Source organism: Rhinopithecus bieti, unplaced genomic scaffold, assembly GCF_001698545.2.
Source record: "Rhinopithecus bieti isolate Rb0 unplaced genomic scaffold, ASM169854v2 scaffold_12783, whole genome shotgun sequence".
Lineage (NCBI taxonomy): Eukaryota > Metazoa > Chordata > Mammalia > Primates > Cercopithecidae > Rhinopithecus > Rhinopithecus bieti.
Genome location: NW_016807262.1, coordinates 814,654 through 828,837, shown reverse-complemented (window position 1 = coordinate 828,837; position 14,184 = coordinate 814,654). Strand labels below are relative to the sequence as shown.

Sequence of the window (14,184 nt, the reverse complement as noted above, 5' to 3'; positions counted from 1 at the left end):
CATTATATAATGTCTCAACAGTCTTTTGAGTTTTTAAAAAAGTATTTCTGCATAAATAAAAGTAAACTGTAGAGTTCCTCTCTTGAATGGTTAATGGGCTCAATTGATGAGTAGCTGCATACAGAATTTCAAAGTCAAGTCCCACAATTATGGAGAAATCAAGGACTCCGAGACAGAGAAAACAATTAACTCGCTATTATATATAGTAGGAGAATCCTTGTTCTTCCAGTGTCCAGTAACCCCAAGAGCTCAGATTCCTACCTCAATATTGCTGCGATTGGACTCTGGCAAAGCAAGGCGGAATCTAAAAGAAAACAAGAAAAGTTTAAAGGAGGGTAGATTTTAAAAAAACAGCCGTAGTAGAAAGAAACCAAAAAGTAAAAGGATATTTTCAGCTCAAAAGTCACTATAAAAAAAAACACACAAGGCCAGGCTACTGGGAACTGATTCTTACTGCAGAACCATGGAGTCACTGGGGAGAAAGGGCTTCAAGTAACAGCTTAGGGACCTGGCACAGGTTAAAAGGTCAAAGGACTGGAATCGGATGCCACCTGGTGGCCTGAGTTGAACTTACCTGTTTTTCAGCGCCAGGGGCAAGGAGAGTTTGCCTTTTTTTTTTTTTTTTTTTTTTTTTTTGAGATAGGGTCTCACACTGTCATCCAGTCTGAAGTGCAGTGGTGTGATCTCGGCTCACTGCAACCTCAGCCTTTCAGGCTCAAGCAATCCTCCCACCTCAGCCTCCTGAGTAACTGGGACAACAGGCATGCAACACCTGGCCTAACTTTTTTTTTAGAATTTAGCTGGGGTTTTGCCATGTTTCTCAGGCTGGTCTTGAACTCCCGGGCTCAAGGGGTCTGCCCGCCTTGGCCTCCCAGGGTGCTGGGAGAGTTTACTCTTTGCTCTGCCTCTTTCTGTGCATTCAGTGAAAATCGTTCATCAGTACTCGAAAATGGTAAGTGTGCCTAGAGAACTAGGAAAGAGACAGAATTAATATGTCCATAGGAGGAAAGGATAGCCTGGTTCAAAGAAAATCCCTGACAAGCTCACCCACAGCAGGCGGTCTTGGGGTGGCCAGGCATGGCTTGGACTTGGGATGAAAGAAATGAAAGGAAACTCACAAGTGTAGGCTAATTTCTAAACTGGAATAGGTTTGCCCATGATAAGAGGTGGTGTAACCAGAGGGAGGAATCCCCTCACATTTCCTCAGAACTGCCCTCAAGGATGCCCTACAGATTCTGGTGCTCATTTTCCAAGGCAATCAGTTTGAGCCTCCATGCCACTGATGGTCTTTCTGTTCTTTGCCAGACCTGTCTCTCTTTTTGATTCTCAGTTATGACTCTGAAGCAATCTCAAAGCCTAATTGATACAAACATGATACTGGCTGAGCAAGGGCTATCTTACCTCTACTGTGAATATCCGCTCTTTAAATGCAGTAACAGAAAGATTCTTTTTTTTTTTTTCTTTTTTGAGACGGAGTCTTGCTCAGTCGCCCAGGCTGGAGTGTGGTGGCGCAATCTCAGCTCACTGCAAGCTCTGCCTCCCGGGTTCACGCCATTCTCCTGCCTCAGCCTCCCGAGTAGCTGGGACTATAGGTGTCCGCCACCACGCCCAGCTAATTTTTTTTGTATTTTTAGTAGAGACAGGGTTTTAGCTAGTATGTTAGCCAGGGTGTTAGCCAGGGTGTTAGACAGGGTGTTAGCCAGGATGGTCTTGATCTCCTGACCTCGTGATCCACCCGTCTCGGCCTCCCAAAGTGCTGGGATTACAGGCGTGAGCCACTGTGCCCGGCCCAGAAGGAAATTCTGGAAGAAGCTTCCATTTGGGACTTCCTCCTCTGACGGGGCCACCCCACTGTGGCATTCTTCTGCCATGGCTTCAAGAGTAGCTTAGAGGAAGGGTGTAGCTGGGGGTCAACCCAGGTGCCAAGTCTGAGCTCCAATGGCTTGTTCATCATTGGGAAATGTTTATCTGCCCAAGCTCGAGGAGTATAGTTAGGTAGTGATTCCATCTGCTTGTAGTCAGCTATATTTGCATTCTTGGACTATGTTGCTTGGGAGGAGTTGTAGGGTGTGTGCGTGTGTGTGTGTGTGTGTGTGTGGTGTGCATGTGTGTTGATGGTGGAGTTCAATTTGGAATGTACAAAGCCTCAATCAATGCAATGTCAAAAAAAAAAACCCTCCTAAGTTATAAATGGTTCAACAATAATGTACATCTGATTGCCTTGAGCTTTGCATGGGATTAAGACGGTTAGAATTAAGTCATCTGGATGAAGACCAAAAAAGGGAACGTGTCATTTAACTTGGCCTCTGAAGTAATCTAAAACATGTCTACTATGTGGGCCAAACTGTACTGAGGTTGCCTCCAGAGAGAAGTCTGTTTGGAATAACTCTCAATTGTAGATAGAGCAGTGAGTCTGGTTTAAAACTCCACAGCTTTAAAAACCATCCTGACTTGTCATGTCTCTTGGGATCAATTTCTCCCGGTTATTTGGTCAAAATTTGATTTTAGAATGGGGAAAGAGAAAGGAATACTAGTACTACTAGGAACAAATATTTCTTGATCAATGACTATATGCTGACTGTTGTGCTAAGTGCTTTACATACATTATCTCATCTACCCATACAACAACCCTATGGAGGGGTGTTCTGTTTTGCTGATGAGGAAACTGATACTTAAAGAGGTTAAGTAACTTGCCTAAGGTCACACAGGTAGCAAGTGGCAGAGGTAGAATTCAAATCCAGATATGCCTGACTCCAGAGACTGTGCTTTTTTTTTTTTTTTTTTTGAGAGTATCGCTCTGTCGCCCAAGCTGGAGTGCAGTGGCGCAATCTCCGCTCACTGCAAGCACTGCCTCCTGGGTTCACGCCATTCTCCTGCCTCAGCCTCCTGAGTAGCTGGGACTACAGGCACGTGTCACTACACCAGGCTAATGTTTTTGTATTTTTAGTAGAGACGGGGTTTCACCACATGGGCCAGGCTGGTCTCAAACTCCTGACCTCATGATCCACTTGCCTCTGCCTCCCAAAGTGCTGGGATTACAGGCGTGAGCCACCGTGCCTGGCCGAGACTGTGCTCTTAACTAGACATGCTCAAAGAGCTCAAGTGTGTTATTAGAATTCCTAGTTTTTTACTTTCTTTACCATTTTGTCCCCTTGATTCCTTGATATAATGAGAAAAGTGCTGTGTATTTTTTTCGATTTCAGCATAACCAGTTCCAGTGTTTTCTCTTTCTTTTATCGATGCTGAATATTGAAAAAGGACATGCTGCCTGTTTCAATTTAGCGTGACTCCATGCTTGTGGATTTCCTCTTTCAGGCAAGGGTATTTATTTCCTGAATCTTAAGTCTTCTTTTCTTTCTTTCTTTTTTTTTTGGAGACACAGTCTTGCTCTTGTTGCCCAGGCTGGAGTGCAATGGCACGATCTCGGCTCACTGCAACCTCTGCTTCCTGAGTTCAAGCGATTCAACTGCCTCAGCCTCCCGAGTAGCTGGGATTACAGGCATGCACCACCACACCCAGCTAATTTTTGTATTATTAGTAGAGACGGGGTTTCATCATGTTGGCCAGGCTGGTGTTGAACTCCTGACCTCAGGTGATCCACCTGCCTCGGCCTCCCAAAGTGCTGAAATTACAGGCGTGGGCCACTGTACTTGGCCTTAAGTCTTATTTTTTTTCTTTCTCTCTTTTCTTTTCTTTTTTTTTTTTTTGAGATGGAGTCCCGCTCTGTCACCCAGGCCGGAGTGCAGTGGCGTGATCTTGGCTCACTACAAGCTCTGCCTTCTGGGTTCACACTGTTCTCCTGCCTCAGCCTCCTGAGTAGCTGGGACTACAGGTGCCTGCCACTATGCCCGCCTAATTTTTTTTTGGATTTTTAGTAGAGACAGGGTTTCACCATGTTAACCAGGATGGTCTCGATCTCCTGACCTTGTGATTCCCCGCCTCAGCCTCCCAAAGTGCTGGGATTACAGGCATGAGTCACCGCGCCTGGCCTTAAGTCTTATTTTCTAAGTCGTAGCAGTATACTGTGGTAAGTAAATACTCACGGTTTTGAAAGTGGACTCACCCAGGTTCAAGTTCTGGCTCAGCCATTCAATAGCTCTGTGACCTTGAGTAAGTTATTTAATCTCTACAAACTGTAAAGTGGGGATAATAGTACCTACCTCTAGGACTGTTCATTTAATCAACTGACATTTATTGAGCACTGTGTCAGGCCCTGGAGACACAGAGTTGGAAGATTTAAATTAAACAATACAGGTGCTGGGCTTGGCATGGGGCCTAGTAGACAATAAAGACCCAATAATAAAGAATAGTCATGAATTATGCAAAAAAAATTATTTCTCTCTTAGCTCTCCATGGGCAGGTTACAGGGGAGTGAGGCGTGTTCTGAATCAGGGGACTCTGGAAATGATCTGGTACCACTGAGCACCTCCTTGTCCTGGCTGAGGCTAGCTCTAAATTTGAAATCATAGTCAAAGCCAATAGCTAAGAAATAGTCATTTTTTGGTACAGTTCATGACTATTCTTTTTTCTTCTTCTTCTTTTTTGAGACAGAGTCTCGTTCTGTCGCCCAGGCTGGAGTGCAGTGGCGCGATCTCGGCTCACTGCAAGCTCCGCCTCCCGGGTTCACGCCATTCTCCTGCCTCAGCATCCTGAGTAGCTCGGACTACAGGTGCCCGCCACCACGCCCAGCTATTTTTTTTTTTTTTTTGTATTTTTAGTAGAGATGGAGTTTCACCGTGTTAGCCAGGATGGTCTCAGTTTTCTGACCTCGTGATCTGTGCGCCTCAGCCTCCCAAAGTGCTGGGATTACAGGTGTGAGCCACGGCGCCTGGCCTACTATTCTTTATTATTGGGTGTTTACCGTCTACTAGGTCCCGTGCCAAGCCCAGTGCCTCTGTTATTTCATTTAAACCTTACAACCCCGTATCTGCAGGACCTGGCACAGTGCTCAGTAATGGTCAATAGATTAAATGAATGGTCCTGGAGGTAGGTCCTATCCTGGTTTTATACTTTATGGAGGTTAAATAACTTACGCAAGATCACAGAGCTATTGAATGGCTACCACACACTTTACCTATATTAACTCTCATACTTCTCACAGCCTTCTCCCGAAGTAGGCTTTATTACACCATGTTACAGAGGAGGAAACAGAGTCCAAGAGAGGTTAAGAAGCTTGCCTGAGATGCCACAGCTAATTAGTGGCAGTGCTGGGATCAGAACCAGACCAGCTAGTCTGACTCCAAAGCCTGTGATCCTACGGTCTGTCTAGACCATCAACACTGAGTTTGTCTCTGATTTCTGTATTTTCTGTCTATATAGCCAGCCCCGAGCAGCTCCAGGAAGAGGCACATTTAGGCAGGGGATAGTTAGAGAGGCCATGTTGTTGTTTTGGGGAGAGTAATTTGGAGCCCTCATGTTCCCTGGTTCTTCTCAGGAATGTTCCACAATCCCCACCCACTTGATCCTTTTCCTGCTGCGTCTCTCTGACATCACCCAAGACCAAACCAGCTCATCCTGAAAAGCTTGGGGAGCCCAGGAGTGGAGGAGCCAGCTGGCGCAGCCTGCATGGGAGGCAGGGCTAGGGATCCTACTGCCAGAGCCCAGGGCTGTCATTTCAACACAGCTCTGGCTCCTCTGCAAAGTCTTGCCTCCTGGTTTGGCTGCTTTAAACCTGAGAGAGGCCCAGCCCACCTGCCTTGCCCCCAGCCTACTTACTGCCTGAGGTTTGCTATAACACCCCATGCAGGAGCCAACCTCACTTGTGCTTGGAAGGCCCCTGTGCTTGGTTTAATGCCCTGCCATCTCCATCTTGAAATTCTCGGCCGGGCATGGTGGCTCACACCTGTAATCCCAGCACTCTGGGAGGCCGAGGAGGGTGGATTACATGAGGTCATGAGTTCGAGACCAGCCTGGCCAACATGGCAAAACCCCATCTCTACTAAAAATACAAAAATTAGCTGGGTGTGGTGGCGTGCGCCTGTAATCCCAGCCATCCAGCAGGCCGAGGCAGGAGAATCACCGGAACCCGAAGGGCAGAGGCTGCAGTGAGCCAAGATCGTGCCACTGCACTCCAGCCCAGTTGACAGAGCAAGACTCTGTCTCAAAAAAAAAAAGAAAGAAAGAAAGAAAAAAAAAGAAAGAAAGAGAAAGAAAGAAAGAAAGAAAGAAAGAAAGAAAGAAAGAAAGAAAGAGAAAGAAAGAAAGAAATTCTTAATCCTTTTGAAAAGAGGCTCTGCATTTTCATTTTGCACTGGCGCCTGCAAATTATGTAGCCAGTCCTGCTCAGACCCAGCTAAGGCATCAGAACACCAGAAGCCTGCCCAGCAGAGAATCTCCAGGAGACTGCTGGGCAACAGACAACAAGCCAGGGGTCCTAATTTCAGGATTCATGTTCATGAGGTCAAAGAACTCTGTGGACTGTAGGAAGCCAAGAGAATGAATTCACACATTTCCGGGATAATGTAAATTTATCGGCTTAAAACAGTTTTTTCAGTTACTCTAATAAATAAACATAACAGCCATTGAACGTGCTGTTGCTTACTAGTATTACAGAAACATAAGAGATAAGGATCAGTTTGATTTAAGCAGAAAAGTGAACCTGGTCTCCATGTTTCTTAAAATCTTTTGCACCTTCTTGCCACAAGCCTGAAGTTGAATCACGATTAAATCCTTCCTTGAGATCCTGCCGGTAAACCAGACACCTGCTCAGACGTAAGTGTTGTTTCTATCTTCTCTAGGAACCTTCTGCCTCAGTTAGCAGCCCTGCCTCTGTGCCCCGCCCCACATCACTCCCCATTTCCAGCCTTTGCTTTCCTCCTGGTCCTTTCCTCTTTGTTTTCCAACAGACTGAGCATCGCAGTCCCAATGCTCAAGCAATGCTATCCACATTCTCTCCTTCCTTCCTCTCATAGCCAGTCTCAGATGCTGCCAAGTTCTCACCTTTGGTTCCTTCCCCCCTCACCCTCCTGCTCTCTGGCTTTCATCCTCAGTATTAGAACTGCCAAATATCACACCTGTAATTCCAGCACTTTGGGAGGCCAAGGTGGGTGGATCACAAGGTCAAGAGATCAAGACCATCCTGGCCAACATGGTGAAACCCCATCTCTACTAAAATACAAAATTATCTGGGCATGGTGGCATGCGCCTGTAGTCCCAGCTACTCGGGAGGCTGAGGCAGGAGAATCGCTTGAACCTGGGAAGCAGAGGTTGCAATGAACCGAGATCACGCCACTGTACTCCAGCCTGGGTGACAGAGCGAGATTCCGTCTCAAAAAACAAAACAAAACAAAACAAAAAAGAACTGCCAAATAAAGATCACTCTTCATGGTTCAGAGTTTCATCAGCCTGATTCCCTAGAAATAGGGCCACTTCATGACTTCTGGAGGCCTGAGGCACTTTTGTCTTTGGGGGCCTTTCTTCTGTTAAAAAAATATTGAAAATTATATTTTATAACTCTTTTGGTATAAAGATAAGTATGATCAAGTCTAAATTGTATTCATTTTTTAAAATTCTTGTTTTTAAATATATTAAACCATTTTCATGTGTGTGTGTGTTCTTTTTTGGACAGGGTCTTGCTCTGTTGCTTAGGCTGAGATCATAGCTCACTGCAGCCTCGACCCCCTGGGCTCAAGCAATCCTCTCACCTTGGCCTCCCAAAGTGTGTGTGCCACCCTGCCTGGCCTTTCGTGGGCTTTTTAAAGTATTGTGGCTCTAGGCACTGTGCCTGTTGTGCCTAACGGAAGCTAATGAAGAAGTCAGGACTGCTTTGAAGGGCTTGGTAAATGTGAGTAAAGCCTTCATAAAACCTTTTCTCTCTGGGAAACCATACTAGCTTTTTTTTTTTTTTTTAAAGTTGTATTTCTGGGCGCGGTGGCTCATACCTGTAATCCCAGCACTTTGGGAGGCCGAGGCCAATGGATCACCTGCGGTCAGGAGTTCAAGACCAGCCTGGCCAACATGGTGAAACCCCATCTCTATTAAAAATACTAAAATTATCCAGGCTTGGTGGCAGATGCCTGTAATCCCAGCTACTCAGTGGGCTGAGGCAGGAGAATCCCTTGAACCTGGGAGACGGAGGTTGTAGTGAGCCGAGATTGTACCACTGCACTCCCGCCTAGGTGACAGAGTAACATTCTGTCTCAAAAACAAATAAATAAATAAAATTGTATTCCTTTTGTTGGACAAACAGTATAATTACAAAGAAAATTTTAATGAAGCCCAGGCGCAGTGGCTCATGCCTATAATCCCGACACTTTGGGAGGCTGAGGCAGGCAGATCACGAGGTCAGGAGTTGGAGACCATCCTGGCTAACACAGTGAAACCCTGTCTCTACTAAAAATACAAAAAAAATTAGCTGGGCGAGGTGGTGGGCGCCTGTAGTCCCAGCTACTCAGGAGGATGAGGCAGCAGAATGACGTGAACCTGGGAGGCAGAGCTTGCAGTGAGCCAAGATCACACCACTGCACTCCAGCCTGGGCAACAGAGCGAGACTCCATCTCAAAAAAAAAAAAAGAAAAGAAAATTTTTTAAAAGAACCTCTCATAATCTCATATCCTAACACAACTTTTCATTTTCATTTTTGTGATTCACTTCCTTGTCCAAATGCAAAGCAATTTCCCTCTTCCAGATGCAAAGCTATTTTACACAAATAATGGCTGTTGTGTTTGTGTAGTTTTGTATTCTGTGTTTTCCATTTAACATAATTTTATTGAAAACATTTTCCATTTTCCATGGGTTTTTTTTTTTTTTTTTTTTTTTAGATGAAGTCTCACTCTGTTGCCCAGGCTGGAGTGCAGTGGCACAATCTCAGCCCACCACAACCTCCACCTCCTGGCTTCAAGTGATTCTCCTGCCTCAGCCTCCCGAGTAGCTGGGACTACAGGCGTGTGCCACCATGCCCGACTAATTTTTGTATTTTCAGTAGAGACGGGGTTTCACTATGTTGCCCAGGCTGGTCTTGAACTCCTGACCTCGTGATCTGCCTGCCTCGTCCTCCCGAAGTGCTGGGGTTATAGGCGTGAACCACCGTACCTGGCCATCTTCCATGTTTCCACAATAGTCTTCATAACTACCACGTTGACTTGTGATTGATTTACTCCCCCTCTGCTGGTTTCTCAGATCTTTTCTGACTCTGCTTACATCTGTTTCATTGCTTCCTTTCTTCCTTGCATACATTTAGTCTGGGCCACCTGATCTTTCTGTAAATTCTCCCCCCAGGTAGTCTGATGGATGACTTCAACTTCCAGCTTTATAGGGCTGAGGAAAATGGGCTTTGCAGATGGTTCTGCCGAATGGCACTTCGTGTTCAGTGATCTACGTACGTGGCTTGCACATGGCCTTTCACCGTGCGTCACATGCATTTGACAGGCAGGCAGGCCATGGGGCAGATCTTGTTAAATTCTACGTTCTAGCAATGGGATCAGATGGTCAGTCTGAAGATACCTTAGGCATGGTCCAGTTCAGCTTCCTTATTTACAGATAAGATAAAGATCTTTACAGGAAACTGAGGCTCAAGGAGGTTAACAGACTTGATCAGGGTCATAGATCCTGTGAGTAAGAACTGGAAACTTGGTTCCTTAACTCCCAAAGCTTTATGCTCTTTCCTCACTAGCATGCTCTATGAATTTGATAAAGAAGAACTGTAGTTTATATTGCTGTACCATTAGAATGTACACTTCTATTACAGAAGTATATGTATATGTTCTTTGTATGCTTATATAAAATTAATAAAAATAAAATATAGGAAATATATATTTATATACAACATTTTATAAAATATATTGTTTTACATATAGTATATAAAATATATTTATTAAATATGTAATATTTTATGTATTTACTTAATTTATGTAGGTATATAAATATATAATATAAATATATGAGATATATATATATTTTTTGAGAGACAAGGTCTCATTCTACTGCTCATGTTGGAGTGCAGCGGCATGATCATAGCTCAGTGTAATCTCAAACTCCTGGGCTTAAGCAATTCTCGCCCCCCTCAGCTTCCTGAGTAGTTGGGATTACAGGGGTGCGCCACCATGCCTAGCTAATTTTTAAAAAAGCTTTCGTACAGCCGGGCGCGGTGGCTCAAGCCTGTAATCCCAGCACTTTGGGAGGCCGAGACAGGCGGATCACGAGGTCAGGAGATCGAGACCATCCTGGCTAACCCGGTGAAACCCTGTCTCTACTAAAAAATACAAAAGCTAGCTGGGCGAGGTGGCGGGCGCCTGTAGTCCCAGCTACTCGGGAGGCTGAGGCAGGAGAATGGCGTAAACCCGGGAGGCGGAGCTTGCAGTGAGCTGGGATCCGGCCACTGCACTCCAGCCCGGGCGACAGAGCGAGACTCCATCTCAAAAAAAAAAAAAAAAAAAAAAAGCTTTCGTAAAGATGAGGTCTCACTTTTTTGCCCAGGCTGGTCTCAAACTCCTGGCCTCAAGTGATCCTCCCACCTTGGCCTCCCAAATTGCTGGGATTACAGTTAAGAGCCTGTAAGATGACACCTGGCCATATTACAGAATTATATTTGTAATTATTTTGTTCCCTATTTTATTTTTATGTTACTATAATGGAAAAAAGAAAAGCTTGACAGTACAATTTTTAGTAAAGTATATACTTTAAAGTTAATTGGCCCATTACAGGAGAGGTGCTTAACTGACTCATGTTCACACAATGACTAACTCCACTTTTTTTTTTTTTTTTGAGACAGAGTCTCACTGTCACCCAGGCTGGAGTGCAGTGGTGTGATCTTGCCTCACTGCAACCTCTGCCTCCTGGCTTCAAGTGATTCTCCTGCCTCAGCCACCTGAGTAGCTGGGATTACAGATCACTTGTTTTTTTAATGGTCATTTTGTTTCTGGTCAGTTGACTCACTTATTACTAAGGTGTCCCAACAGTCAAATTGATTGATCTTACCTGTTCAGAGACAAGGAGCAGACCAGTCTTTGTCCCAAAATAACCAGGCCAACACTGGTACTAGCAACCTATAGACAATAAAAGCATTTATTATTAAGATGAGAGAGTGTCAATTTTGGCCACCAATATAATTTCCAATAGTTGAAACATTATGAGCCCAACTTTCTCTCTTAGTCTAAAGACATTGGAAATCTAAAAGACATTGGGAATAAATACCTCTGAAAATCCTGTCTTGTAAGTTAGGGAAGCTACCTGCAAAGACTTTTTGTTTGATGATCTCCTTTGATTTTTTTTCTCCTAATCTCTCTTCTCTATGTACGTGTGTGTGTGTGCCTATGTGCGTATGACATTTTTGTTAGGTTTATTATATTCTTCTATCAGATTGCATTTGGCCTTTATTTGCTCAAGTAAAAATGAATTCTACCTTGATAGACTTATTTAGATTTAAAAAAAAAAGAATTCCAGCGCTCCATGTAACTGAGGTAGGTGGTGGAAAGAGTGTGCATGAAGTAGAGACTGGAGAGAGATTTTACAATGTATGAGAGTGTGAGTGCTGGCCTCCCATCCTGCCACACATACCCTTCCCTCAGCTCCAACCTCACTGAGACAGGGTCTTACCCTGTTGCCCAGACTGGAGTGCAGTGGTGCAATCATAGCTCACTGTAGCCTCAAACTCCTGGGTTCAGAGCCACACTTCCACCTCAGCCTCCTGAGTAGCTAGGATGACAGGTGCACAACGCCACCACATCTGACTAAACAATTTTTTTTTGTAGAGATGAGGTCTTGCTATGTTGCCCAGGCTGGTCTCTAACTCCTGGCCTCAAGCAATCTTCCTGCTTCGGCCTCCCAAGACACTGGGATTATAGGCATGAGCCATCGCGTCCAGCCTCCATCCTCACTCTTAATCAATGGAGCATCCCCACCCTCTTCGAACATTTCAAAGCTGCGGGCCAACAGTCCACAGCAGGAGCAGGATTGGCATCTACAGGCTGCTCCACTGTCTCCCCAGACTTACGAAGTCCATGGAAACGATGGTTTCAACTGTGGAGTTCTTGGGTTGGGTGAGCATCATGATGGAGGCAGGGATGTCCAGGGTGAAGTTGCCTGGTTGTAGATTGATCACGGGAGGCTCTGTGGCCATTATCCTCACCATGAAGGGCTGGGACAAGATGTAGATCTCTGCAATCTGCCCACATTCCAATAAAGAAATAAAGATTGTGAGGCGCGAGTTGATGAAGGGAAATCACAAGGTTAGGACGGCCTGTGGTGACTAAATCTTAGTCGTGCAGTTATAATAGAAAAACAGCTCTTTAATAATCATAATCACACACAAAAATCAAACGATGGTAACAGTTGGCAGTTACTGAACATAATACTTGATACTACCCACTATGCCAGGGGCTTTCTGTATTATCACATCGAATCTTTAGAAAATCCCTGTGAGGCAGATTCTATCAGCATCCCTGTTTCACAGTGGAGAATGTGAGTCTTACAGAGGTTAAACCATGTTCTCAAGGTTCTAGGGGAATAAGTGGTAGAAGTGGGATTCAATTCTAGGTCTGGGCTGGGCACAGTGGCTCACACCTATAATCCCAGCACTTTGGGAAGCTGACATGGGTGGATCACTTGAGCCCCGGAGTTTGAGACCAGCCAGGGCAACATGAAGAAATCATGCCTCTACAAAAAATAGGAAAAATAGCTGGGCGTAGTGGCTTGTGCCTGTAGTCCCAGCTACTCGGGAGGCTGAGGTGGGAGGATCACTTGAGCCAGGGAGGCGGATACTGCAGTGAACCAAGATCGTGCCACTGCACTCCAGCCTGGATGACAGAGCAAGACCCTGTCTAAAAAAACAAGCAAACAAAAACAAATCTAGGTCTATCTGACTCAAGATCCTTGCTCCAAAACCAGGATGCTACATGAACATCTCTTTGCCCTCAAGGGCAATTCCTAGCCCATAGGTTCATTATGTTCAATTCTTAGTGTGCTATGAAGGCACAATATTAACAGTTGCTTTACTACAGTTACAAGTGTTGGCACTAATCCTTCATTTAAGAATTGAATCCTTCATTTACACTAATAAATCCTTTATTTAAACTAATTATTTCAAGTGTGGTGGAATATTGTGGAAGGCACAGGTGATTTACTTTGTGAACTTAAAATTATACTGTAACTTGTAAGTTAATTGCACTTTAAACTGTACTGTTCAGTAAATATTCGTGGATAGTTGATTAAGGGAAAAAACTCCCAATAATAGACAGAGGGACTTATCCAAAAAGGAATACATAGAACCCACAAGTCTTCCAGAAGTAATTGCAGTGAAGCCAAATACACTACCAAGACTCAAACCCTGAGCACTTACCCGGGAGAGCACATTGCCAAGGCCTTGAGAGTTTTGAACAAAATGGTTGGAAATCTGGAAAATAAAGTCCATTATGTCACTGTTAGGATTTTACCTGGATTGTCTTTTCAGGGAAAATGTAGTGTTCACTACAATTTTATGAATTGTGAAGCTGTTACACCATAAAATATTCAGTGTTTAAAGGCGACCTATCATTTTATAGCCCAATCATAGGGAATCCGAAGTTCAGAGAAGTAAAGTGACTTGCCCAAGGTCACACAGGAAGTTATATTTCTTTTAACTCTGGGAACAATACAGTCTATTGTTAATAACTGTAGAATATTTACACATGGATTGTATATATATAGCACAAAAAACTTTTATTTATATATATATTACAATCTATGTGTACACATTCTTTATATATATTACAATCTATCTGTGTGTACATATTCTTTATATGTATTACAATCTATGTGTACATATTCTTTATTTATATATATATTACAATCTATGTGTACATATTCTACAGTCATTAACAATAAGCCTTGTGTTATTGTCCTCACTTTTAGGGATTACTGAGATACCAGATGCTTAAGGAATTTACGTTTGCAGATCAATGATTTTCAAGTCTGCAGCTAGAAGTGTCTAATTCTCAGCATCGTAAGGTAGCCACTGCTGCCATACTTACCATTCTGAACATAAGCTTTATATCTACTTGTATAATTAAGACATATAGAATGAGAAGATTCAAAAAGAGATGCTCAATAAAAGTTTTTCATTGGCTGGCTAGAGACAGTGCTGTCATTATAAAAGGGAGGTGCATGACAGAGAATCAATGAATATCTGTACTATTACTAATCATTGTAGATAAACCAGCTGTAATTACAACCAGGGTAACTCTTTATGTTAGCATAATACAGGAAATAATG

The 14,184-nt window shown here is 43.9% G+C and overlaps 1 protein-coding gene and 1 long non-coding RNA gene across 5 annotated transcripts in view; one reads left to right on the top strand and one right to left on the bottom strand.

The window, feature by feature from the left end:
- BPIFC (BPI fold containing family C) overlaps window positions 1–14,184 on the bottom strand; it is a 57,946-nt gene that overhangs the window by 5,551 nt on the left and 38,211 nt on the right. For all 4 annotated transcript variants that reach the window (XM_017880827.1, XM_017880829.1, XM_017880828.1 and 1 more), the window contains 4 exons: window positions 13,274–13,327; window positions 11,930–12,100; window positions 10,915–10,982; window positions 262–304 (listed from right to left, as the gene is read on the bottom strand). In XM_017880827.1, coding sequence (XP_017736316.1) covers window positions 262–304; window positions 10,915–10,982; window positions 11,930–12,100; window positions 13,274–13,327 — 336 coding nt within the window. The remainder of the gene's footprint in view (window positions 1–261; window positions 305–10,914; window positions 10,983–11,929; window positions 12,101–13,273; window positions 13,328–14,184) is intronic.
- LOC108535106 (uncharacterized) overlaps window positions 1–14,184 on the top strand; it is a 38,413-nt gene that overhangs the window by 5,808 nt on the left and 18,421 nt on the right. The gene's annotated exons all lie outside the window — the stretch shown is intronic.